Source organism: Trachurus japonicus, chromosome 2, assembly GCF_045865225.1.
Source record: "Trachurus japonicus isolate A0001 chromosome 2, Traja_1.0".
Classification (NCBI taxonomy): Eukaryota; Metazoa; Chordata; class Actinopteri; order Carangiformes; family Carangidae; genus Trachurus; species Trachurus japonicus.
Window position 1 is genome coordinate 2,330,693 of NC_140908.1, and position 23,769 is coordinate 2,354,461.

General features: G+C 43.0%; 5 protein-coding genes and 1 pseudogene across 5 annotated transcripts; 5 read left to right on the plus strand and 1 right to left on the minus strand.

Moving 5' to 3' along the window:
• Positions 1-297: 297 nt before the first annotated feature.
• Positions 298-4,935, plus strand: LOC146990536 (CCR4-NOT transcription complex subunit 9). Its single transcript, XM_085803046.1, has 8 exons — positions 298-460; positions 1,406-1,585; positions 2,286-2,401; positions 2,620-2,729; positions 2,807-2,916; positions 3,077-3,175; positions 3,277-3,368; positions 4,562-4,935. The coding sequence occupies exons 1-8, from the start codon at positions 443-445 to the stop codon at positions 4,728-4,730; spliced, it is 894 nt and encodes a 297-aa protein (XP_085659172.1). The 5' UTR covers positions 298-442; the 3' UTR covers positions 4,731-4,935.
• Positions 4,936-6,207: 1,272 nt separating this feature from the next.
• On the minus strand, positions 6,208-11,034 carry LOC146990537 (uncharacterized). Its single transcript, XM_085804052.1, has 2 exons — positions 9,293-11,034; positions 6,208-9,157 (listed from the first exon to the last, which is right to left on the minus strand). Exons 1-2 carry the CDS (start codon positions 11,032-11,034, stop codon positions 6,208-6,210), a joined length of 4,692 nt encoding a protein of 1,563 aa, XP_085660178.1.
• A 936-nt stretch (positions 11,035-11,970) lies between these two features.
• Positions 11,971-15,568, plus strand: LOC146990538 (1-phosphatidylinositol 4,5-bisphosphate phosphodiesterase delta-4-like). Its single transcript, XM_085804064.1, has 5 exons — positions 11,971-12,085; positions 12,443-12,490; positions 12,853-13,011; positions 13,816-14,028; positions 15,522-15,568. The coding sequence occupies exons 2-5, from the start codon at positions 12,466-12,468 to the stop codon at positions 15,566-15,568; spliced, it is 444 nt and encodes a 147-aa protein (XP_085660190.1). The 5' UTR covers positions 11,971-12,085; positions 12,443-12,465.
• Positions 15,569-15,600: 32 nt separating this feature from the next.
• On the plus strand, positions 15,601-16,829 carry LOC146990539 (1-phosphatidylinositol 4,5-bisphosphate phosphodiesterase delta-4-like). The gene is made up of 3 exons (XM_085804076.1): positions 15,601-15,766; positions 15,843-16,074; positions 16,684-16,829. The coding sequence occupies exons 1-3, from the start codon at positions 15,686-15,688 to the stop codon at positions 16,827-16,829; spliced, it is 459 nt and encodes a 152-aa protein (XP_085660202.1). The 5' UTR covers positions 15,601-15,685.
• Positions 16,830-20,304: 3,475 nt separating this feature from the next.
• On the plus strand, positions 20,305-21,235 carry LOC146990540 (uncharacterized). Its single transcript, XM_085804086.1, is given in 2 exon segments — positions 20,305-21,033; positions 21,036-21,235. Coding segments are annotated over 2 exon segments (726 nt in total). The 5' UTR covers positions 20,305-20,507.
• Positions 21,236-21,419: 184 nt separating this feature from the next.
• On the plus strand, positions 21,420-22,790 carry LOC146990541 (uncharacterized; annotated as a pseudogene).
• Positions 22,791-23,769: the final 979 nt, after the last annotated feature.

Sequence of the window (23,769 nt, forward strand, 5' to 3'; positions counted from 1 at the left end):
GTGTGACATGTATCAAAAAAGAAAAAAGATAGCAAATACAGCAATTAATCATCAGTTAATCATATTATTTAGGAGACTTAGAGAATATATTACTTTCATTTTGTTTTATTGTTGGTTTTATGTTTTATGTAACTTGTTTTATGCCTTTTGGAGATCATTTCATCTTCTATTTGCTTCTAACTCTTCACATTATCAGAGATTTTGACCAGGGGTGCCCAAACTTTTGCGTCAAGCCACAGGTGGCGCTGACGCAGCTGTGTGCAGCCCGTCTGAAAACCTAGAGAGGAAGAAGGAGAAGGAGAAGGAGAAGGAGAAGGAGAGGTAGCAGCAGCTGGAAGTCAATGAAGTCAGAAAGCATCAGTGTTTGTGGATCCTCTCCTTCTCTCCACGTCGCTGCGTAATAAACAGGTTTCTACTGGATTACACTGAAGCGCTGCGCACAATGTTGGCCACAGGAGCGGTGAGTGTCAACAGCGACTGCTGTTAACTTTCACTATTAGCTGGTAGGTAGTTAGTTAGTTAGTTAGTTAGCCACCCAGAGCTAAGACTACATGCTGACTGTGTCATTATAACAACACTCTGGTTGTTGTTGTTGTTGTTGAAATGCGCTATAAACTCAGTGTTTATTTGTAAACCTTGGGTTTGGCTGGTGCACTAAATAGACTTAGACTTAGAGATACTTTATTGATCCAAGTATCCACATACATATATTAATACAATATCATCTCATATGATATAATATGATATGATATGATATGACATAATACAACTCTGGAAAAAAAAATAAGAGACCACTCCCAAAATGATCAGTTTCTCTGGTTTTACTATTTATAGGTATGTGTTTGAATAAAATTCAATATAAATTTTTTTGTTTTATTCTATCAACTACTGACAACATTTCTCCCAGAATTTAAATAAAAAATATTGTCATTTAGAGCTTTTATTGGCTGAAAATGACTCAACTAGTCTAAATAACAAAAATATCAAGTCTTTTCAGACCTTGAATAATAATAATGCAAAGAAAACATTTTGATATTTATTCCTAAACAACTCAGCAAGAATATTTGAACTCAGGAAGAGTTTATAAATGAGTTTTTGTGGGATAATGTCAGTGTTTAATCCCAGCAGTGGTTTTTATTTATAATCTTCCTATAAAACCAGATGTGGTTCAGGTGATGACCTCATCAGTGTCTCATTAAGTAGAAGGAGTTGTGTTGGTGTTTAAAAAAGAAAAGAAAAGAATGACTGTCATACATGTAGAGATGCTTTGAAGAAACATTTGTGAAAGTGCTCTCTTGTTTTTTTCCAGAGCTGTATAATATGACATGATATAATATATGATATGATATTATATGGTAGAAAAAAATAAAACAGAGATAAGAAAAGTAAGAAAGCGTGTGTGCAGGCGGTGACCACGGCTCTGGCGCAGGTGGACAGAGAGAAGATCTACCAGTGGATCAACGAGCTGTCCAGCCCAGAGACGCGGGAGAACGCGCTGCTGGAGCTCAGCAAGAAGAGGGAGTCGGTGCCCGACCTGGCCCCCATGCTGTGGCACTCCTGTGGCACCATCGCTGCCCTGCTCCAGGTATCTATCTATCTATCTATCTATCTATCTATCTATCTATCTATCTATCTATCTATCTATCTATCTATCTATCTATTAGGGGTGGGAATATTTTACTATCTCACGAATCAATTCGATTCTGATTTTTGGGGCTACGATCCGATTCAAAATCAATTTTCGATTCAAAACGATTTGATTCCTAATGATTTCTGCTTCAGTCTGTCGGTGTGCAAAGGATCCTCATGATCTACTCCAGTCTGCTTTGCAAGACAGAATGACTAAAGTGTCTTTTTCACATTTATTGAGTTTTAAACATTTATCCATGCTTAGATGGAATTGTTGAAACTGTTGCATTAAAGCAATATCACATATTACTTAAGCAACAAAATTAAAAGTGCCTCTTTATTAAAAAAAATAGTGCAGTTAAACATGCTGCCTTTGAAATTCTAAGGAAATGGAGGCCGACAGCCAGCAGATTTGTTTCATTTTTTTATTTTTTAAAATCAATTTTGGGACATTTTATATCGATTCTGAATCGTATGAAATGAGAATTGCGATTCTTATGTGAATCAATTTTTTGGCACACCTCTAGTATCTATCTATCTATCTATCTATCTATCTATCTATCTATCTATCTATCTATCTATCTATCTATCTATCTATCTATCTATCTATCTATCTATCTATCTATCTATCTTTACTTTCCTCTGTGATTTACCAGGAAATCGTCAACATCTACCCATCAATCAACCCCCCCACCCTCACAGCGCACCAGTCCAACAGAGTCTGTAACGCCCTGGCGCTCCTCCAGTGTGTAGCCTCCCATCCAGAAACAAGGTGAATAAAATACATAATTAGAAATGTATAAAAATACATAATAAATGTAATAAATACATTAAATTCCTTCCATTAATTTGTTGTGGTGTGATCTGTATAGTCACTGAAAATGAAAAGAATAGCTGCTGTTTTGCAAAAGTTAATGGGGATCTCAATAAAGTAAACTAAATCTTCCTTTCATTGCATGATAAAAAGGTTTGGTATGAACTGCTCCACAGGTCGGCCTTCCTCGCTGCTCACATCCCACTCTTCCTCTACCCGTTCTTACACACAGTGAGTAAGACGAGGCCGTTCGAGTACCTGCGCCTCACCAGCTTAGGAGTCATCGGTCAGTTCCTGCTCTTGTGTACTGCAGCGTTTTGCCTCTGAGCATCATATCTTCAAGTGTTTTTTTGTTTTGTCTAGGTGCTTTAGTGAAAACAGACGAACAGGAAGTGATCAACTTCCTCTTGACCACAGAGATTATTCCCTTGTGCCTTCGGATCATGGAGTCCGGCAGCGAGCTCTCCAAAACGGTACCGTGACCTGGCTCCTCTGGATGTACAGAGACAATCATACTCATTAATGTATTCATTCATGTGCATAAATGGTTTAAAATCTAAATCTAAAAGTGTCTCGTCTGCACTGCTGCTTCCTCCTGAAAGAATCTGGAAACATGTTGTTTTTTTCTTTTAGGTTGCGACTTTTATACTACAGAAGATTCTCCTGGACGACACGGGCCTCGCCTACATCTGTCAGACGTACGAGCGCTTCTCGCACGTTGCTATGATTCTTGTAAGTCGCCGTCTGAATGATTCAAATTAGACATTTACATATATATATATATGATGTGACGTGGATTCTGTGGAGACTCAGACTCTGTCTCTGTGTCTCAGGGTAAAATGGTCCTCCAGCTGTCCAAAGAGCCGTCGGCCCGTCTCCTCAAACACGTAGTTCGCTGCTACCTGCGCCTTTCTGACAACTCCAGGTACTTTTCTCTCAGCCGTAAATATAAATATATAAAATACCCATTAGTATGAAAAATATCAATATGATTACTTTCTGTATAGAATAGAAGTCTTTATTCTCATTGCACTAATACAACAAGATTGGAGATGAACATTTCACATGGTTAAGGAGAAAAACAACACACATCCATACACATCTACAGTACATGTTCATTTATATAATAATATATAATAATAATTTATATATTTATAATTTTGATGTAAAACAACGATGCAGCTTTTTGCACCTATTCCTTTTCTTCATGTGTTCAATAGTGTCATTTCACTTTATTACACATTACTTAAAGCAGAAGTAAGTGATATATTTGTGTTAATATAAGTCTTAAATAGTTATATCTTCCGACAGCAATCACTTACATAGAGTGTTTGGACTGAAACACGGGTCTGTCAGTCATTCTGCTCTGCTCTGAGCCGAAGAGAAAACATTTATCGTATCCTACAGTTTTTATCCAATGAGGAGAGAGAACGGCATGCAGGGCTGTGTGTGCAGCCAAGGAACGCCGTGAATGTGGTGACATAGCGACGAGGACTGTTATGGTGCGTTCAAGGAAACTCGTATTTTTCCGACCGTGAAGTGGTACCAGTTCGATCTGGTACGAGTTCACCGGTCGGAAGTTACGAGTGGCCGTTATAGTGACTTTCACCGGTAAAACAGGTCGGAAAAACACGAGTGGGTTGCCTGAAACGCTACAAAGGCGTAAGTTGTGACTTGAAGCTGTAATTGACGATTTCAAAAGCCTGCCTGGAACGCAGCATTAGCGAAAACGACCGGACCATTTACTTCTGCTTTAATTTATGTACATACAGTAAATGTTTGGATTTCTTTGCATGTGTGCATTATTTGGGTTGTTGCCGACATCTGGTGAAAATTTTATGTCAGTAGCTCTGTTAGAAATATATTTTATGAGAAAAATGTTGACGCGTTCAATACTTATTTTCCCTGCTGTATAGTGCACATTCAGTTTAATATCTAATTTTAAAAATCCATAATATAGAGTTAGTTTTCTTGTTTTATTATTGTTATCATTATTTTAAGTAGTAGTCCTACTTCTAATGATAATAATAACACTGATACAATAATAATAGTTGTATAACCTATCATCTTTATTATTGTGTTAATTACTATTATTGATCATTCTAATGATGTGTGCAGAGCCAGAGAAGCTCTGCGGCAGTGCCTCCCAGACCAGCTCAAAGACACCACCTTCGCCATGGTGCTGAAGGACGACACCACCACCAAACGCTGGCTGGCCCAGCTCATCAAAAACCTGCAGGAGGGGCAGGTCACGGACCCCCGGGGCATCCCCCTCCCGCCACAGTGACCGCCCCCGCTCCTCGCCGCCCCGCCCCACCGAGCAACACCAGCAAAGGAACTGCCAAACAAGACGACGAGCCTTAAAATCGTGGACGTGGAGGTTTTTTTATGAAAGACTTTAAAAGGAAAAATATGGATCTGATCCACTTCAAAGACATTTCATTTGTTCTGCAGCTGATTGTACAGATGTACAATAAATTGTTGCACATCACACAGTGTCACAGCCTAATTATATACATTTTACTGTGCATGAGCAGTCTATGTTTTGCCAGTTGTTACTTTTAGGTCACTAGAGATACTCCCTGGTTATCCCTTATTGATTATCCATTAATTTTCTATGAATAATTGAACAGAATGAGACCAGATAATGCAGAAGATGTGTTGTAGTACCTAGTAGCACCATTAGGTGGCCCACTCGCTCTTCAGTGCATTTGTTGATATGAATTTCTAAGTTTTTTTTAGGTAATGTGTGGAGATGACACGAGCAGATCACAGCTGGATTTCAGAATAAGATGATCCCATATTGTTCGACTTTTATTGTGAAGGGATGATGTATAAGATGATGTGTTTGTGGTTTTAAAAGGGGATAGAAGATATTGTTTTATGATTGATGAACATATCAGTTTTAGAGAGTAGCAGCCAATGTTGCTGTTTACTTTGTAGGTTGTAGGTAAATTGAAATTCTAATCACACAACATGCAGGGGCGGTCCTAAAAAACCTCTTTTACATTTTCTTGCAGATCATTCAGATTACATCATCAGGGTTGCCATGGTTACAACCCAGACATCTCCACAGGAGCCTGATGGGGTGAAGGAAGTCTGGTCATCAGTTATTCATTTCACCTGGTGTGTATGTGTGTGATGAAGTGAAAATACACCATGCACACATGCTGCAACCTGATAAAGTTAATTTTTATACCTTTGTGAACTTTACAGACAAAAAATATACAATTCAAATCAAAATGGTTTTTTTTTGTTGTTGTTTATTCAATTGAAAATTGGTAGGACAAACTGGAGAACCTGGAGTTAAATCTTCCATCTGATGGTTAATTACAGATGTTTTTTTTGTTTTTTTTCTTGTTGAAAATTGGTAGGAAAACCGGAAATACCCGGAGTAAACCTTCCATCTGATGGTTAATTATAGATGTTTTGGGGGTTTTTTTTGTTTATTCAATTGAAAATTGGTAGGACAAACCGGAGCACCCGGAGTAAACCTTACATCAGATGGTTAATTATAGATGTTTTGGGTTTTTTTTTGTTTATTCAATTGAAAATTGGTAGGAGAAAACCGGAGCACCCGGGGTAAACCTTACATCAGATGGTTAATTATTCTAGATGTTGTTTTTTTTCTTGTTGAAAACTGTTAGGACAAACCGGAGCACCCGGAGTAAACCTAACTATAGATTAATTAACCATATATGGTTATATAATTAACTATATAACCATATATAATTAATTAATCCGAAGATGAACATATAGTTCATCTAACGGCGACCGCACAGAGCGCTGAAAAACCTGGCGATCCTGGACCTCTTTGGAGGTGCATTACGGAGCTCATCCAGTCGGTGTTTGAAGGACTGGACAATAGCGTCGTCAAATGATGTGCCATCCAACGCCAACGCAGCCTCAGTTAGCTCAGAGCCGAACTTCCTTTCAAGGTCTTCGAATACGGCCTGGTTGAGTTTTTTCAAGGTCTTCTTGATTCTTCTGCAAGACGAGTGACGGACCAACTCAGACAGTTGCTGGACGATGGTGTTGATGTCTTCTTTCTGGGAGGAATTTCCAGGTTGGGACTCGATATTTTTGATGACGCCCAAGAATAGTACAGTTGTGAATTGGTTGGTCATGTCCTCTGCTAAAATGGAGTAGATCCAGTCAGGTAACAGTGACTCAACATGGATTGACTCTGCGGTGGAGAATGCAGAGCTTTCTTGGGAGATCCTGTCCTGTGATTTACGGGGGACCTCCTGGGAGGCTTGCGTTGGGGGGACTTCCTGGAAGGCTTGTGGTGGAGCGGACTGAAATGCTTTAGGACTGGTCTGAAACACTGGTGATGCTTTTCGAGTTGGCTCTGAGTACCAACTGGGATAATGACAGTGGTAAAGGGCGTTCAAGGTAGCCGCAACCTTCCCAATCGTACATTCAGGGTCGAAAGGGAACGCAGAAGAAAGTTCGGCAGTCGGCGTAGTCTTAGGTGTGGCCGTTGACCGTATGGCGGGTGATCTTGTAGCGGGTGACTGAGTGGTGGGTGACCGAGTGGTGGGTGACCGAGTGGTGGGAGACCATATGGCCGGTGGTTGTGCAGCCGGTGACCGTGTGGCGGGAGATCGAGTGGCTGGTGACCGTGGGGCGGGTGACCATATGGCCGGTGGTTGTGCAGCCGGTGACCGTGTGGCGGGAGATCGAGTGGCTGGTGACCGTGGGGCGGGAGACCATATGGCTGGTGGTTGTGCTGGAGATCGTGTGGTTGGAGACCGTGTGGTTGGAGACCGTGTAGTTGGAGACCGTGTAGCTGGAGATCGTGTGACCGGAGACTGTGTGACCGGAGACCGTGTGGCCGGTGACCGTGTGTCAGGGGATTGTGTGGCCGGTGACCGCGTGGAGGGGGATTGTGCAGCCCGTGATCGTGCAGCCCGTGATCGTTGAGCTGGGGATCGTGCAGCCAGTGATTGTGTGGATGATGATGACGATCTTTTGGTCGACAGTTGTGTAGCCCGTGAGGTTTCCGCGGCCTCTGATGTGGAGGTGGTTTCATCTTCTTCGGATGAGCTGATCTTATATTCGATTAATTCTTGGATGTCGGCCAACACGGCAGCCACTTGCTCCCTGTAGTTTGTTTTTTCCAATTGGTCTTTCTCAATGCACAGAAGCAAATTCTGCATAAGCTTTCCCACCATGTCCTCGGCCATGGCGTAGCAGACCTCAGGAGAAAACTTGGACTCGCCTTCGACCTTGACGTCAGGGATGACATAGTCGGTAAGATGTTCGTCCAGTGAAACCACAGGGATCTGATAGAGTTCATCGTCCACCATGTTGTTGTAAATTTTCACGGTCAGTTTCTTTACGAGTTTCCTGATGTCACTTATGGCCATGATGCTTTCCAGTGACATGCCGGCACACTCTGACTGGTCGAGCTTGTCAAATAATTCTTCGATTTCCGGTCTGATGGTCTCAAAATCGATCTGAGCTGGAGTCTTTCTCCTGCTAAATGTCCTAATGTCGTCGTCTTCAGTGGCTTCCGGCTGTGGTGTCTTCCTTGCTTTCCGTTTAAGTCTCACCAGATACTCTGAGTGTTGTTTCTGTGCTTGGTTCTTCAGCTCTGTCATCATTTTCCTGTATTGATTCTTGACAAATTTGACAAAGCCCGGTTTCTGATTAATTTGGTTGACGTTGCTGGTGGCGTTTGTAGTTTTTGCAAAAAATCCCGTTACCATGTCGACAATTGGCCTCATGTCGAAATGAGGATTCGGTGACCTGCTTTTCTCGCAGCATCCAATGTTCTCAAAATTATCATAATGCAGGTCGTCTTTGATGGCTTTGACAATATCGTACGCAGCATTTTTGGCTTCGTACTCGAGAAAAGATGCGGGTGAAGTTGAGTCGCCTTCCTTGGCGATGCATGCCGTCTCATCGGACCATTTGATAAGAATGTCAGTCACCTCGTCGGCGGTTGAGAACACAGATATCCTGGATTTTACACTCAAAGGTGATTCCTCTCGTGATTCGGATCTTTCAGTGAGCTCTGGTGATGTCTTGGGGCTTCGGCTTTTGCTATGGCTTTTGCTGCAGCTTTTGCATGGGGAAGCCTCGTCTGACAGTGTTGGGTGCCAACATCCTCCCAAGCACCGGAACTTCAGCTTGTCCAAACACTTTCTCAGGCATTTGGTAGCTTGAAGGACCATTTGGCGAAGAAACTTCATGTTGGAACCACTGACAAAGACGGCGGGTTGCAAAGGCCACTCTTGGCAGCTGACGGCGTCCGATACGATAGAGCTGATTTTATGAGAGACTTCCTTTTCGATGACTGCTGTCAGCTCTGCACTGCTCTCGGTTTCGTTATGTGGAACATCAAGGGCGAGAGCAAAGCTGACGCAGAGAGAGTCTCCCACATTGGCGCTGATGTTTTCCAGTTCTTGTTGAATAACAGCCAGAGACAACTTCTGATTGAAACCTTCCTCGATCAGTGGTCGCAGAATTTTGAGAACCATTGTGACAAGTAACTGCACAATTTCTGTGCATAAGTCAGCGATGGTTGCAGTCGTTTCTGCGTCTTCCACCCCGGCCGCCAACAGATTCCACTGCACGGTGGAGAATCTGTCCAGATATTTGCCCACGACAGGCATTAGATCCTGTGGAGTGACTTCGGCGGCGTCTTCCATTAGAGATTTGTAGACCACTGGTGAACGTGCAGCCGGTGACCACGTGGCGGGTGACCTTGCGGCCGGTGACCGTGTGGCGGGTGACCGTGCAGCCGGTGACCGTGCGGCCGGTGACCGTGCGGCGGGTGACCGTGCAGCCGGTGACCGCGTGGCGGGTGACCGTGCAGCCGGTGACCGTGTGGTTGGTGACTGCCTGGATGATGATCTTGTGGTCTGCAGTTGTGTAGCCCGTGATGGTGTAGACTGTGCGTCGCCAGAGGTTTCCACGGCCTCTGATGTGGAGGTGGTTTCATCTTCTTCGGATGAGCTGATCTTGTATTCGATTAATTCTTGGATGTCGGCCAACACGGCAGCCACTTGCTCCCTGTAGTTTGTCTTTTCCGATTGGTCTTTCTCGATGCACAGAAGCAAATTCTGCATAAGCTTTCCCACCATGTCCTCGGCCATGGCGTAGCAGACCTCAGGGGAAAACTTGGACTCGCCTTCGACCTTGACGTCAGGGATGACATAGTCTGTAAGATGTTCATCCAGTGAAACCACAGGGATCTGATAGAGCTTGTCGTCCACCATGTTGTTGTAAATTTTCACGGTCAGTTTCTTTACGAGTTTTCTGATGTCGCTTATGGCCATGATGCTTTCCAGTGACATGCCGGCACACTCTGACTGGTCGAGCTGGTCAAATAATTCTTCGATTTCCGGTCTGATGGTCTCAAAATCGATCTGAGCTGGAATCTTTCTAATGTCGTCGTCTTCAGTGGCTTCCGGCTGTGGCGTCTTCCTTATTTTCCGTTTAAGCCTCACCAGATACTCTGAGTGTTGTTTCTGTGCTTGGTTCTTCAGTTCTGTCATCATTTTCCTGTATTGATTCTTGACGAATTTGACAAAGCCCGGTTTCTGATTAATTTGGTTGTCGTTGTCGTTGGTGTTGGCGTTTGTAGTTTTGGCAAAAAATCCCGTTACCATGTCGACAATTGGCCTCATGTCGAAATGAGGATTCGATGCCCTGCTTTTCTCGCAGCATCCAATGTTCTCAAAATTATCATAATGCAGGTCGTCTTTGATGGCTTTGACAATATCGTACGCAGTAGTCTTGGCTTCCAGCTCCAGAGAAGATGAGGGTGAAGTTGTGTCGCCTTCCTCGGCGATGCATGGCGTCTCGTTTGACCATTTGATAAGAATGTCAGTCACCTCGTCGACGGTTGAGGACTCAGATATCTTGGATTTTACACTCAAAGGTGATTCCTCTCGTGATTCGGATGTTTTGGTGAGCTCTGGTGATGTCTTGGGGCTTTGGCTGGGGCTTTGGCTTTTGCTTCGGCTCTTGCTGTGACTTTTTCCACAGCTTTTGCACGGAGAAGCCTCGTCTGACAGTGTCGGCTGCCAACATCCTCCCAAGCACCGGAACTTCAGCTTGTCCAAACACTTTCTCAGGCATTTGGTAGCTTGAAGGACCATTTGGCGAAGAAACTTCATGTTGGAACCGCTGACAAAGACGGCGGGTTGCAGAGGCCACTCTTGGCAGCTGACGGCGTCCGATACGATAGAGCTGATTTTTTGAGAGACTTCCCTTTCGATGACTGCTGTCAGCTCGGCACCACTCTCGGTTTCGTTATGTGGAACATCAAGGGCGAGAGCAAAGCTGACGCAGAGAGAGTCTCCCACATTGGTGCTGATGTTCTCCAGTTCTTGTTGAATAACAGCTGGAGACATCCTCTGATCGAAGCCTTCCTCGATCAGTGGTCGCAGAATTTTCAGAACCATCGTGACGAGTAACTGCACAATTTCTGTGCACAAGTCAGCGATGGTCGCGGTCGTTTCTGCGTCTTCCATCCCGGCAGCCAACAGATTCCACTGCACGGTGGAGAATCTGTCCAGATATTTGCCCACGACAGGCATTAGATCCTGCGGAGTGACTTCGCGGGAGTCTTCCATCAGAGATTTGGAGAGAGACATTTTTTTTTTTTAACAAAAAGCAGCGGCAATAAATGCTTTTGCTTTTTTGTTGTTGTTTTTTTTTTAACTTTCTGAAAAGTTCTTCAAAGAAGTCCTGTGTAAAGAGAGAGCGAGTGTGTGCACGTCTGTCTTGTTCACTGGCAAAAAGGATTTTGGGCGACTTCACAGGCAAGACCTATATATACTCTATATGACGTCACCAACATCACAATAAATGGCCAATTATGACGTCGCCGCACAGTAACTTCAAAGGGAATCGCCACGTCATCAGAATATCTAAATGAGGAAATCGAATTTTTGACGTCACTGCACATTGGCTTCAAATCAACGTCAACGCGCAGTGAAAGATCAAGAGATCAAAAAGACTGCAGCAGGCGCGCGCGTGCACTCGCGCGCACGTGTCTACGAACCAGCGCCATGTGCTTTTTTTTTTTTTTTTTTTTGACAACACGTGGAATCAGATGTTCAAACCGAATAAAAACCAGATTTATATGATCACAGTGGTGTTATCCATATCCGGTTGTTTAGCAGGAGGCTGATCAGCTGTGTGAGTCCATGGAGTGAGATCGTCCTGTGTTTACCCCCGGAATCGGACAAATGGAGGTCTGCACTTTTATCACAAGAGGAAATACAGCCGACATTGTGTCAGGTAAAAACAAAAAGTTAGCCTACCAGATGTTTTTTTTTGCTTGTTTGTTTGTTTTTACCCTCTGCAAGATAATCAACACCTACTGCCCATTTCAGTGTATTTATGTAGTCTATGGTAGAACTTGTTGTTGGAGGTGGACCCAGTGTCAGATTTATGCCTACACTAGTAAGGGAATGTAATAATGAATTAATTATGTTGCCGAATAATTTGAGTGTATGTGCAATAGTATGTGTGTGTATATGAATGTGAAGCATTACTATAAAGTGTTTTGAGCTGTGTGTCTGGCTGGCTATATAATATATATGGCTATATAAATACAGTCCATTTATCATTTTTGCATTAGAATGAATGGAGGTCAAAATGACCTCTTGGCGGTTCTTGGTAAAATCACTCTTTTTTTCATTCTCTTTTATACTAGAATCGTGAAAACGCATAAGATGATGTAGAACACACTTTTAGGAAAAGTCATGGACTGGAGACATACTGTATTTACACAAACACAGTTACATGCATTTTAAGAAGCGAGAGAGGTCAAAGTGACCCAGCTGACTATAGTAATATTTGTGGGAAACAGTCAGACGTGTACTCATGGGTTCTACTTCTATCTATAGAGACCTTGTACATCAAATAACCAGAATTTGCAGTTGAATAATGTAAATTTCATCTCTTTTTAAAAGCTCTGTTGTTTTGATATTATTAAATGCATATTTTCGTTCTTCCAACTGTTCTTTTCTATAGATGGCAGTGTGAGAAGACACTGAATGGCTTCTACAGGGAGTGGCCTCCGTAAGTTTCTTCTTGTCTCTTCTATGGATTTCAGTTTTTTTTTGTTTGTTTTTTTAAATGCAACCATTAAACTGTATTAATTCATAATAACATCTGATTGTTGTACATTAAGTAGAACAATATCACAGGACCTAGAAAAAGCTGCTTTGGTAGAGCAGACACTGTGCAAATTGTAAGATAATGATTGAAAACGTACATAAATATTCATAAACCAGATTAAATTTGATGTGAAATTGATCTTTAACTTTAAAACAGACTAATATTGTGCAACATAGATGTGAAGATTTGATCACAGATGTAACGTTTATGTTGTAAGTTCCATATTTTCCAGCTTCAGAGTGTTTTCCCTGTCTGTTTTCCAGGCATACCGGGGGATGACAACCTCCAGTCCATGCTGGTGGGGACGGTGATGCGGAAAATCAAGTCCCGGTCCTGGAAGAAGCAGCGTTACTTCAAACTGCAGGACGACTGCATGACCATCTGGTACAAGTCCAAGAAAGCTGGCAACACTCACTCCACATGTAAGTGTAGAAATTCAAGAAGTTTATGGCAAGCGGATTTAACATTTAAAAGCTAAGTTTGACTATCCGGAATTAACATTGTAGATATCAACAACATCTTTCTGACGTGTCGTAACTACATTTTGAATAGTTGGATTTTTGATTCAAGATATCTGTAATTCAGTTTTGCAGAGTCAAAAAGAACATTTCAGATATCTGCAACTACGTTCTTCCTAGGACAAATGACGTCACTGTAACCATCATGTGTATGGGGTTTGTCATTACAGATATCTACAGTTCAGTTGCAGATATCCGCTATGTGAATTACGGATATCTGTAACTGAATTACAACTATTCCTAACTCCAGTTTGAGATATCTACAACGTCATTTCGCCTAGTCAAAACTTAATTCCAGATATCTGAACAGGGACATGTAGATATCTTTAATTGCAGTGAATTAAAGATATCTTGAACTGGAATTATGACTAGTCAGAATCAAATTGTAGATATCTCAAACTGGAATTAGGAATAGTCGTAATTCAGTTACAGATATCTGTAATTCACATAGCAGATATCTGCAACTGAATTGTAGATATCTGTAATGACAAACCCCATACACATGAATGGTTAAAGTGACGTCATTTGTCCTTGGAAGAATGTAGTTGCAGATATCTGAAATATTCTTTTTGACTCGGCAAAACTGAATTACAGATATCTGCAACACACATCCAGTCTGGCTATTAAATGTTAAATCGGCTTTTGCCATAGAAGTTATTCTGTGTGAACCGACTGATTGTTAGAATAAAACGTCTTCTCTCTGCCCAGTCTCTGTGAGCGACGTGGAGGCGGTGCGGGAGGGCCACCAGTCGGAGGTGCTGCTCAGCATCGCCGACGAGTTCCCGGCCGAGCGATGCTTCACGCTGGTGTTTCGCGGTCGCCGGGGCAACCTGGACCTGGTGGCGGAGTCGGCCGACGAGGCGCAGTCCTGGATCAGGGGCATGAGGAAGCTGATCGAGAACCTGGAGAACAACTGGACCAGTATCCTTCACTCAGTTTTAAAAGTTACACAATACTTTTTTTTTTATACTTTATTTATTTGCACATATAAAATAGAACAAAACATTTACTTATCTCTCTTACTAGTGAGAAAGATATGAAAAGAAAAATGTGCAGGTGAGGTCTGAAACCTGAAAGCCTTATAACATGACCTCACCTTGACCTAACAAATAATTGAAACACAGTAAAGAAATAATATTTGCATACCTTGTGCAAGGTAGAGAAATAACGAAATTAAAATTAAATAGAAAAGAAAAGAAAAGAAAAGAAATATAAGGGAAGATGATGATAGTAAAAAATAATAGTAATAGTAGTAGTAATGATAACAACACTAAATAGATAAATAAATGGAAAGAGGTGAGAAAATGAATGTTCAATGTAAACACAAAAAAGAGAAAAAGAAAAAAAAAAGTGAGGCGCTAGGAAAGGCAAAATTGAAAAGTCAAACCAAGTTTTGTTGTTCTGTTAATTTTAACAGTCGTTTCTTTTTAATAAATACTGCCAATGAGGAGGAGTTAAATCTTATGTCTCTAGAACAGTGGTTCCCAAACTTTTTTGTCTTGCGTACCCCCTGAGCCGTTTTGCCATACCACAAGTACCCCCTCCCTCATACGTGTTGATGATTCTCCAAAAGTGGTCATACCGTAACACAACTGATGAAGAAACGAAAATCATTTCAATTTCTCTCTTCAATTTGTACAAAGACATTTTGCACTATTCTCCTGCGTTTTAGTTGTTTCTGGCTGGTGTTTGTTGTGGTCACAGAGTTGTAGGATTGTCACAATACTAAAACCTAACCCAGGAAAATATTGAATATGACATCATATTCAATACAGCAGCAGTGCCTGTCAGCTTATTATTGCTCCATTATTTTATTTTTTATTATAATCAAAAGGACTTATAACAGTTGTTTTTTTGTTTTTTTTATTAAATGAAAAGCTAACTAAGAGTTGTGCAATTCCAGCGGGCGGGGCTCCCCCCTCCCTCCTCTCTCACAACACACACACACGTGCAGGCAGACAGCGGAGAAAAAGAGAGGAGACAAGAGAGGAGTGTCGCCGTTTTAAACTCTTAGGGCTAAATTCACCCTACGTGCGTCTAGTTCTGTGTAACTACTGCATCAATATACCACACTACTCACTCAGGTCCAAACGCTCTGGACGCTGCCTGCTCTGCTCTCCTCTGCTCTGCTCTGCCGGTCGAGTGCGCCGCGTCGGGTGTTGTGGGGGCGCGCTGTTAATATCGATACTTTTAGAAACCAGTCATGTATCCAGATGCGCCGTTTTGCATCGATACTTTTGACAACTATACAAAGCTGTGCTACAGGTTGTTGTTTTCTGGGGGGAACTAGTTGTGGCGCACGTACCATTTCAGTAATGGGCTTATGAAGTGACTCGGAATATCTACTTATCATCTTGGTAATAAATTAATTAATGTTTCTACGTACCCCCTGCAATGTGCTCACGTACCCCTAGGGGTACGCGTACCACACTTTGGGAACCACTGCTCTAGAAAGAAGTGAAATCCCATCATAGTTTGGTAAACACAGCGTTTTCCAGTTGGTGTTTTTTCCTTAACTGGCGTCTCCAGGTGGATCGGTGACTGGTTCAAGAAGGCGGACAAGAACAACGACGGCAGGATGAACTTCAGGGAGGTGCGGGACTTACTGAAGATGATGAACGTGGACATGAACGAGCACCACGCTCACCGTCTCTTCACGGTAAGGAGCGTTCCTCAGGTTTTGTCTTGGCATCTCTTCCTCTCTTGATGCACAGATGTCCTTGTCTTTCTCCTAGATGGCCGATAAGTCGCAGTCGGGGACGCTGGAGGACGACGAGTTCGTCCTCTTTTACAAGATGCTGACCCAGCGAGAGGACGTCCTGAGGGTTTTCCAGGAGTTCTCGGCCGACGGCCAGAAGTTGTCCCAGACCGATCTGGAGGACTTCCTGAAGGAGGAGCAGCTGGAGGGGGACGACACCCAGCAGCACGCCAAGCAGCTCATCCACCGCTACGAGCCCTCCGACACAGGTACACACACTCTTATGGTAACGCTTTAATAGTACAGGCCGCTAAGTACGTGATCAAGCCAAGAAATAACAAGTAATTGCACCATAATGTTGAGAAATATAGCCAAGAAATATCAATTGATTGCATAGAAGTCATCCAAAGCATGAAAAGCATGTGTAATCTTTTGCCTTCATGGAAACATGACATTATTATGAAATGAACCGTTATTTCTAGGCTATTTCTTGACATTATGACGCAATTAATTGTTATTTCTAGGCTTTTTCTTGACATTATGACACAATTATTGTTATTTCTAGACATTATGATGAAATTAATTGTTATTTCTAGGCAATTTCTTGACATTATGATGCAGTTAATCGTTATTTCTAGACTATTTCTTGACATTACTACACAATTATTGTTATTTCTAGGCTATTTCTTGACATTATGATGCAATTAATTGTTATTTCTAGGCTATTTCCTGACATTACTACACAATTAATTGTTATTTCTAGGCTTTTTCTTGACATTATGACACAATTATTGTTATTTCTAGGCTATTTCTAGACATTATGATGCAATAATTGTTATTTCTAGGCTATTTCTTGACATTATCACTGTAAATTAAAGGCTCCATCTTCAAGCCACAGCAGCGGGCCGTGTACCAGGACATGAGCCTGCCGCTGTGCCACTACTTCATCTCCTCCTCCCACAACACCTACCTGATGGAGGACCAGCTGCGCGGGCAGAGCAGCGCGGAGGGATACATCAGGTAGATACGGCATCTCTGAGCCTAAAAGATCCAATCTGCAGCTCAGTAACTCAGTTTAGTTTTAGTTTCTATTCTTCCTGGGGTGCAGCCACTCATACATAACAAATCAAAGCATAATACAATAAGATTTCAGAATAAAACAAAAACGATTTGACAAATACGAAACAGATTTGACTCGTTCAACACATTAAATCAAGCAGTTCAAGATTAGAGTTCAACCCATTAGCTAAACATAAGTTCTTTAACAATAAAGGCCACTTTTATTGATTTTTGAATGAGCTGTAGTATTCCAGTATTTCACTGCTCTATCCACCTTTTTCCGAACGTCAAAAACGTAAGCCTGTTTTGCCGGTTTTGCTCTTCCGGTGGAATTTTATGTTTACGTTTCCATGGTTTCAGTAGTCGCGGTAAATGAATTTCAATGAAAATCTGTAAAACGCATGGATCATCACACCACCAACACAAATTGACATCTGTGTTAAAAGCATTAATAGATCCATGCGTTTACCGCAACTATGACAACGACTGAAAACCATGGAAACGTAAACGTATAATTCCACCAAACCGGCAAAACCGGCTTCCAGTTTTGACCATAGATGACATTGGGAAACTTGTGGAAACATTACAGCTCTCTTAAAGAGGCAGGATCTGTAGCATAGCCATGTCTGTCGTTTGTAGGTTGTAGCTGTAACAACAAATTATTAGGTTTTCCAAAAATAATCAATGTTAAACTGAAATGTCACCAAACTATAAGCCAGTCTTTGTTCTGCGCTCTCGTGCTGCTCTATTCTGTGTCGTTTGGAGTTTTTCTAAGTCTCGTTTTGTGGCGCTAAACAGTCGGGACAGGATAGTAGGCTACAAGAGATGCAATCATATTTAATAGAGGAGAGACACACAGTGGGAGCCACATAGAAATTCCCCTGCCATGCTGCTGCCATGCTGTTCCCATGCTGTTCCCATGAGAGTTCCAGGAGAGCTCCAGCAAAGTCCCAGCAGCTGGAGTGACCCCCTCCTTTTCCTGGGTGTGACTGGTTTTTACTGGAACTCCACCCATTCAATGAAATACATGACATGACCAGGAGATGGCGCTTCTCTCACAGAACAGTACATATCGCCAGAGGCGGCATTTAAAGTGCCGCCGCTGGTGGTGAGTGGAAATTCACATAATTCATAGAACCACGAGTACATGTTTGATTTAAGAAGTGAAATTATAACAGACCTAGCTACTGGAGATGCGCTGGCCACTGTTTTATCTGGAAATAAATTGTTGTAGCTAATAATACCTACTGTCAATTTTTTTTATCACAATTTATTTACTGTGAATCTACATTTAAATAGGAAAAAACTAAGGGAGTGATGAAAGCCTTTTTAAGATGTTTGCAGTTGCAGGTATTCAGTGCATGCCTTCGACCAGGGAATTAGCATGATCATTGCTCAATCATGCTTAGTAACGTTTAGTTAGGTGACCAATAGGTGGCCCATTAGGGCAAACTTTTGTTTGCCCTAATGGGCCACCTATTGGTCACCCATTGTCACACAAATCGCACAGAGCCTGCAATGGAGCTGGCTGTTCAACTTTGAAGGAGGACCGGGGGAGGGGAGGTTATGTTGGAAGGCTAGCTGGACCAGACTCTCTCCTGAGCAACAACACACTCCAAACCCCTGAACATTCACACCTGCTCCAGAGCATTACCATCTCACACACAAACACACACACACACACACACACACACACACACACACACACACACACACACACACACACACACACATACACAGGTCAAACAGGATTGCAGATGGTCTGAACATATGGAGTCAGTGCTGGAATTTCATTTAACTCTGTACTTCCTCTGGATTAAATGTATTAATTAAATGTATTGATTTTTCACTATAATTTACTAGTTATAGCACTAGCCTATACTGTCAATCCCCCTATAAACCCCATTCCGATTTGATATCACAACTTCACAAAGTTGAAGACACCTGCTGCACCTAGTCTAATCTTTGTATGACTGAATTATTCTGCATAAGACCCTGACTAATACTCATAGTAATGCTGCATTAGCATCAAAACAAAGTAGGCTAAATAAAAAAGTGGAAAAGTCAGGGGCCCACTTTAGTATTCTTTCAGGGGCCCCAGAATTCCTAGCAACGGCCCTGATTAACTTGCTAGCTAGAAGGGTGACATAGTAAAGCTATGTTACTGTATTTAAGTGAGTAGTCTATTATTATTATTATAATAATATGAAAGTGTAAAAGCTATTGGTGCTATGAAAGCTATGCCCAAGGAAAACATTTAAAAATCACTCTCTTATCTCTCCTCAGGATTATTATTTAGGTTTCTGACAGCAGCAAATCAGAAGGACAAAGTGCCCTCAGTGCCCTCCCAGTGCTGACAGTGAAAACTGTAAGTGTATTGTCATAAAGAATCTTTAGAGGGCATGGCATATGTTATCAATTAAAGTAAAACTGTCTTTTGTTTTTTTGTCATATCAGTTGAACGTACACCTCCAGTGAGACAGCAACACCTGCCCATCATGAAGACGACATGTCACCAGCTTACACCATAACTGGACATTTGGAATAAAAAAAGTTTTAATTTCATACATTTTTTGTTGGTGTTCGATTATTTATAAAATTATGGTGATAAACACAGGTTGGAGGGCCCCCTGGGGATTTTTGCTTAGGGCCCCAGCAGACTCTAAAATCGCCTCTGGCTCTGCATACTGTCTGATTGATGCTATGGAGTATGGACAGTATGCAGTATGGAAGTATATAGTATGTAGTATGCGGTTTCGAACACACCCATGTTCTTTGTGTGCCCCCCCCCCCCCTTGAGTTAAGTTGTTTCCTGTTTTACTTTGGAATTCCTGTCTTGTTTTCTTGTGTGTGTCTTTGACCTAGTTTAGTTCCTGTTTTATTTTGAAGTCCTTGTCCTGTCTTCCTGTGTGCCCCCTGCCCTTGATCGCCTAATGTGTCTCACCTGTGCTGACTGCACCACCTGTGTCTCCCATGTGTATTTAGCTCAGTGTCTCCCTTTGTCTGTGTTATTTGCTCCCATGATCCTGTGTTTCCCTGTGCTGCCAGTCAGTTAAATGAATGATGAAGAAAAGATGAGTCAAGTAAAGTGAATTTGCATTTGTTTATTAATCTGTTTATTTCCTTTTTTTTTTTTTTCTCTCCAGCTCAACGAGTCTGTCTTCCAGCCGGCTGGATAAAAATCTTGCCAGAGGTGGACCAGAGGTGGATTGCCAAGGCTCTGTTCAGGTGGTCAGCCCAGGGCCACCCTGAGCTTGACTTCAGCAGAGTGGACAGACTTTGGTGGCATCCACCACCAGTGCCGCTGAAGATCTGTCGGACCCCTACCCTGGAGAACTATTTCGGCCACCCTCTGCTGCTGTGGATGCCAAGGAAGTTGTGGCAGGTGAAACTCACCTGTCCGCACGAGGGCTGCGACAAAGTACAGCTGTCCTCAGCTGGCCTTCACCAGAAGGTCAGGCAGGTGGTGGGTGTGGGGAAGGTGTACTTAGTCGCTTCAGAGTACCTCGCCTGCCGCAACTGCAAGAGGAAGGTCATCAGCTGGAGCCATGCCATCGTCTCCCAGCTCGACGTCGGCCACAGGGTGCAGTTCCCTTGTATCCTGACGTCCAAACTTGCCTGTGACACCGAGGTGGCAAGTTTGATGCGTCAGCGAGGCCTGGGAAACAGCAGCAGCCAGATCCAGAAGAAGCTGCTGGAGCGTCACACTGAGGTCTGGTTGCATAAGACTGTCCAGTACCTCACTGACTGCAAGGGGATTGCCAGTGCTGTCAGGTCGGGCCTGATCCTGCCCCTCACATTTGAGCCAGTACCTGCAATGCCAGTCGTCCCAAAACACCGGTGGCTGATGCAGGTGTACGCCCAGGATGTCCTGCAGAGGCTGGAGCAGATCAAGGCCAGCATAACATCGCTGTACGGTCGGATCCTGAAAATGGATTCGACCAAGAAGATCGCCCGAAAGCTCGCAGGACACAGCTACGGGACGGCTACCTGGGCAACAAATGTGGGGAACGAGTACGGACAGGTCATCGTGTCCGTGCTCACTGCCAGTGAGGGTTTCGGTCTTGGGCCGATGATCGACGGCCTCATCGGAAGATACAGAGTGGCTGGGGTGGCTCCTCCTGAGGTGCTGTATGTCGACCGCGACTGCTGCGGGAACACTCTCCTGAGGAGAATGTTTGAAGAGTGGGGGGAGATGACTATCCGGTTGGACATATGGCACTTCATGCGAAGGTTTGCCGTGGGCTGCACCACCGACTCCCACCAACTCTACGCCACCTTTATGAGTCGCCTCAGCCACTCGATCTTCATGTGGGACCAGGACGACCTGACGGCGCTGAAGGAGGCCAAGCGCACAGAGCTGGAAGCTGAGCGCAAACATCCGTCTGAGGCTGATGTCATGCGCTCCATCAGCCGCAGCGAGCTCGCTCTGCACTGCCGCAGAACCACCCGTGGGGCCCAGGAGACACTGGCTCTGATCGAGGAGCTCATCCAGGCCTTTGATGGTGATGCAGGCCGCGATACGCTGGGGGTCCCTCTGATCAACTCGGCCCGGATGAGAGAGATCCTCAAGTCACAGCGGAAGCACATTGCCTGCATCCAGGATCCTCCAGGTGTACAGCTGTACACGCAGACGGGCTCTCTTGTGAAAGGAGGGCACCGCCTGCCGACGTACCGCTGTGCAAGAGGGTTGACGTCGCTGGAGTCCTTCCATCTACACATGAACCGGTTCATCCCAGGTAAATATACAAATCCTTTTTCTACTAACTTCATTAAAATAGTGAACTATGATTATTTTTAATTGTAACAACAATTAATAATTGTCCCCCTCCCCCCCATTTTAATTTTCCTTACAGGTACCCTGGCAAGTGACACCTTCTTCCAGGCATAACTTCTGGATGGGCTCGCAAGCTGGAACGATGACTGGGCTGCTGCAGCAACCAGCAATGTCCAACAGCCACAATCGTACAGTCATCTTCTCCGCCATGCTGTCAACACCCTGGCAGAGGAGGTTATGGGCGAGAAGATGATCTGTTACGTGGGGCCGAGAAAATACACTGGTAGGTGATTATTATATTATTTTTTTGACATTTTCATTCAAGTTTATAAAAATCCATTCTATTCTGTCCTCAGTGTGTGCATCCACAAATTGACAGATAGCAAACATTGTCCAGAGTTGAATGAGCTTTAATGACGTCTTCATTCTCATGAACATTTATTGTAAAACTGAAATGACAAGAGATACTTGCTAATTATTAAATTGTTACCAAATTATCATAATATATTCACAAAGAACACAATGCAAGCTAAATAGCTGCAGTTGTGGCTCACTGCTACTTTAGCTACTCTTAAACGCCACTAGGGGGAGAAGGCAATACAACTACACAACTTAGAACATAACAGTAGGATTTTGTAATTATTTAAGTTAGAGTCCACAGAAAAAACACTCAAAAAAAATGTTTTTGAGCTTTAAAACAACAGGACAGAACATAACACATTCTAACACTCACTTACTATATATTGTCCTGATATGTTTAATTGTTTATCAATGTTTTTTATATTTTAAAGGTGAGCTGTTGGGCATCGAGTACCTGTACCACCAAACAGGGAAAGTGCTGCAGGACTACAAGTCCGCGATAGAGGAGTCTGAGATATCAGATGTTGCTGTGGAGGTGGATGAAGGATGTGGGGAGGTTGAGGACGTTCAAGACATCACTGTCCCGACCTTTGCCACAGAAAGAGCACCTCCTGTGTCCACACAATCTGCAGCATCTGTGGTTCCTCCATCACCTGTGACATCACGGTCTGTGGTTGTCCCTCCTCCATCGCCTGTGGTCGTGCCTCCATCACCGTCTGTAGTTGTCCCTCCATGGCCTGTGACATCACCATCTGCGGTCCCTCCCGTACTTCCTCCTGGAGCACATAGCTGTGAGTTTTACTACAGTATTAATATAGTTTTGGTATTTGTCATAGAAATGTAATCGTCATAAAGATAATAACACAACTTTCAACTTAATATTTACCTTCTTCTTTCCCCAGTGGACCAGTTAATGGAAGAAGCGTCCATTTCACATGATGTAAGGGCCAGGTTCCTTTTTTTAAATTTATATTTTTGTAGTCTGTTCTTTCATGGGATTAATAGTATTATTGCTACTATCAAAAGTTCTAAAACTATCTTTCATTTTAGGATTCGGTTGGACCAGACAATGTTGAGGGCTATGGAGCAGTGCAGGACTTGGCTGAGTTTCTGGTTGGCCTCAGAGACCACCGTCTGGCCTTGACAGGACAAGAATGTGACCAGGTCATCACCCTGTGGCAGGCGTTGGGGGAGTATGACAAAAAAAAGACTGTTTACCATCCACGTCACCAGGCCACCCTAAAGCAGGGCCGATTCAGGGCCACTAAAAAGATTGTGGCACCAGGTGGAGAGAGCACCAAAAGGTAGCCTATGCTAAGTTAACACAGCGACTTGATTGTCTAAACATCTTTAAAGAAAATGACACTGATTAACTATACTAAAGATAGAGATGATATTTCAAAGCTTATCTTCCTTGGGTCCATTACATATGATGCACAATAACAACTTAAACAAATAGAAACATTCATTAAAAAAGAAGGACAACACAACATTGAAGACTAAATAAGAAAAACAAAAAACAGAACAAACAAAAAGGGATAATTGAACAATAACACCACAGAGTAAGGATCACACGTTGATTACACACTTGTATTATTATTGATAATGATATATGCAGGGTTTAAAATTAGTACCCGCCACTCGCCAAATGCGGGTAAAAATATGATTTGGCGAGTAAAATTATTAGGTCACTCGCCATTGGCCGGCAGCTGGAATATGCCAACTTCACTATATAATTGTCATAATTAATGCTGGACAGTGAAACAAA

Excerpts from the sequence above, each read along its gene's own strand:
- LOC146990536 (XM_085803046.1), top strand. Across the intron at positions 2,402-2,619 it reads GCCTCCCATCCAGAAACAAG|GTCGGCCTTCCTCGCTGCTC; the intron begins GTGAATAAAATA and ends ACTGCTCCACAG. Across the intron at positions 2,917-3,076 it reads GCAGCGAGCTCTCCAAAACG|GTTGCGACTTTTATACTACA; the intron begins GTACCGTGACCT and ends TTTTTCTTTTAG.
- LOC146990537 (XM_085804052.1), bottom strand. The coding sequence starts at position 11,034 with ATGGAAGACTCCCGCGAAGTCACTCCGCAGGATCTAATGCCTGTCGTG. Across the intron at positions 9,158-9,292 it reads ACAAGATCATCATCCAGGCA|GTCACCCGCCACGTGGTCAC; the intron begins GTCACCAACCAC and ends ACCGGCCGCAAG.
- LOC146990538 (XM_085804064.1), top strand. The coding sequence starts at position 12,466 with ATGGCTTCTACAGGGAGTGGCCTCC. Across the intron at positions 12,491-12,852 it reads TTCTACAGGGAGTGGCCTCC|GCATACCGGGGGATGACAAC; the intron begins GTAAGTTTCTTC and ends TCTGTTTTCCAG. Across the intron at positions 13,012-13,815 it reads TGGCAACACTCACTCCACAT|TCTCTGTGAGCGACGTGGAG; the intron begins GTAAGTGTAGAA and ends CTCTCTGCCCAG.
- LOC146990539 (XM_085804076.1), top strand. The coding sequence starts at position 15,686 with ATGAACTTCAGGGAGGTGCGGGACTTACTGAAGATGATGAACGTGGAC. Across the intron at positions 15,767-15,842 it reads ACGCTCACCGTCTCTTCACG|ATGGCCGATAAGTCGCAGTC; the intron begins GTAAGGAGCGTT and ends TCTTTCTCCTAG. Across the intron at positions 16,075-16,683 it reads CTACGAGCCCTCCGACACAG|GCTCCATCTTCAAGCCACAG; the intron begins GTACACACACTC and ends TGTAAATTAAAG.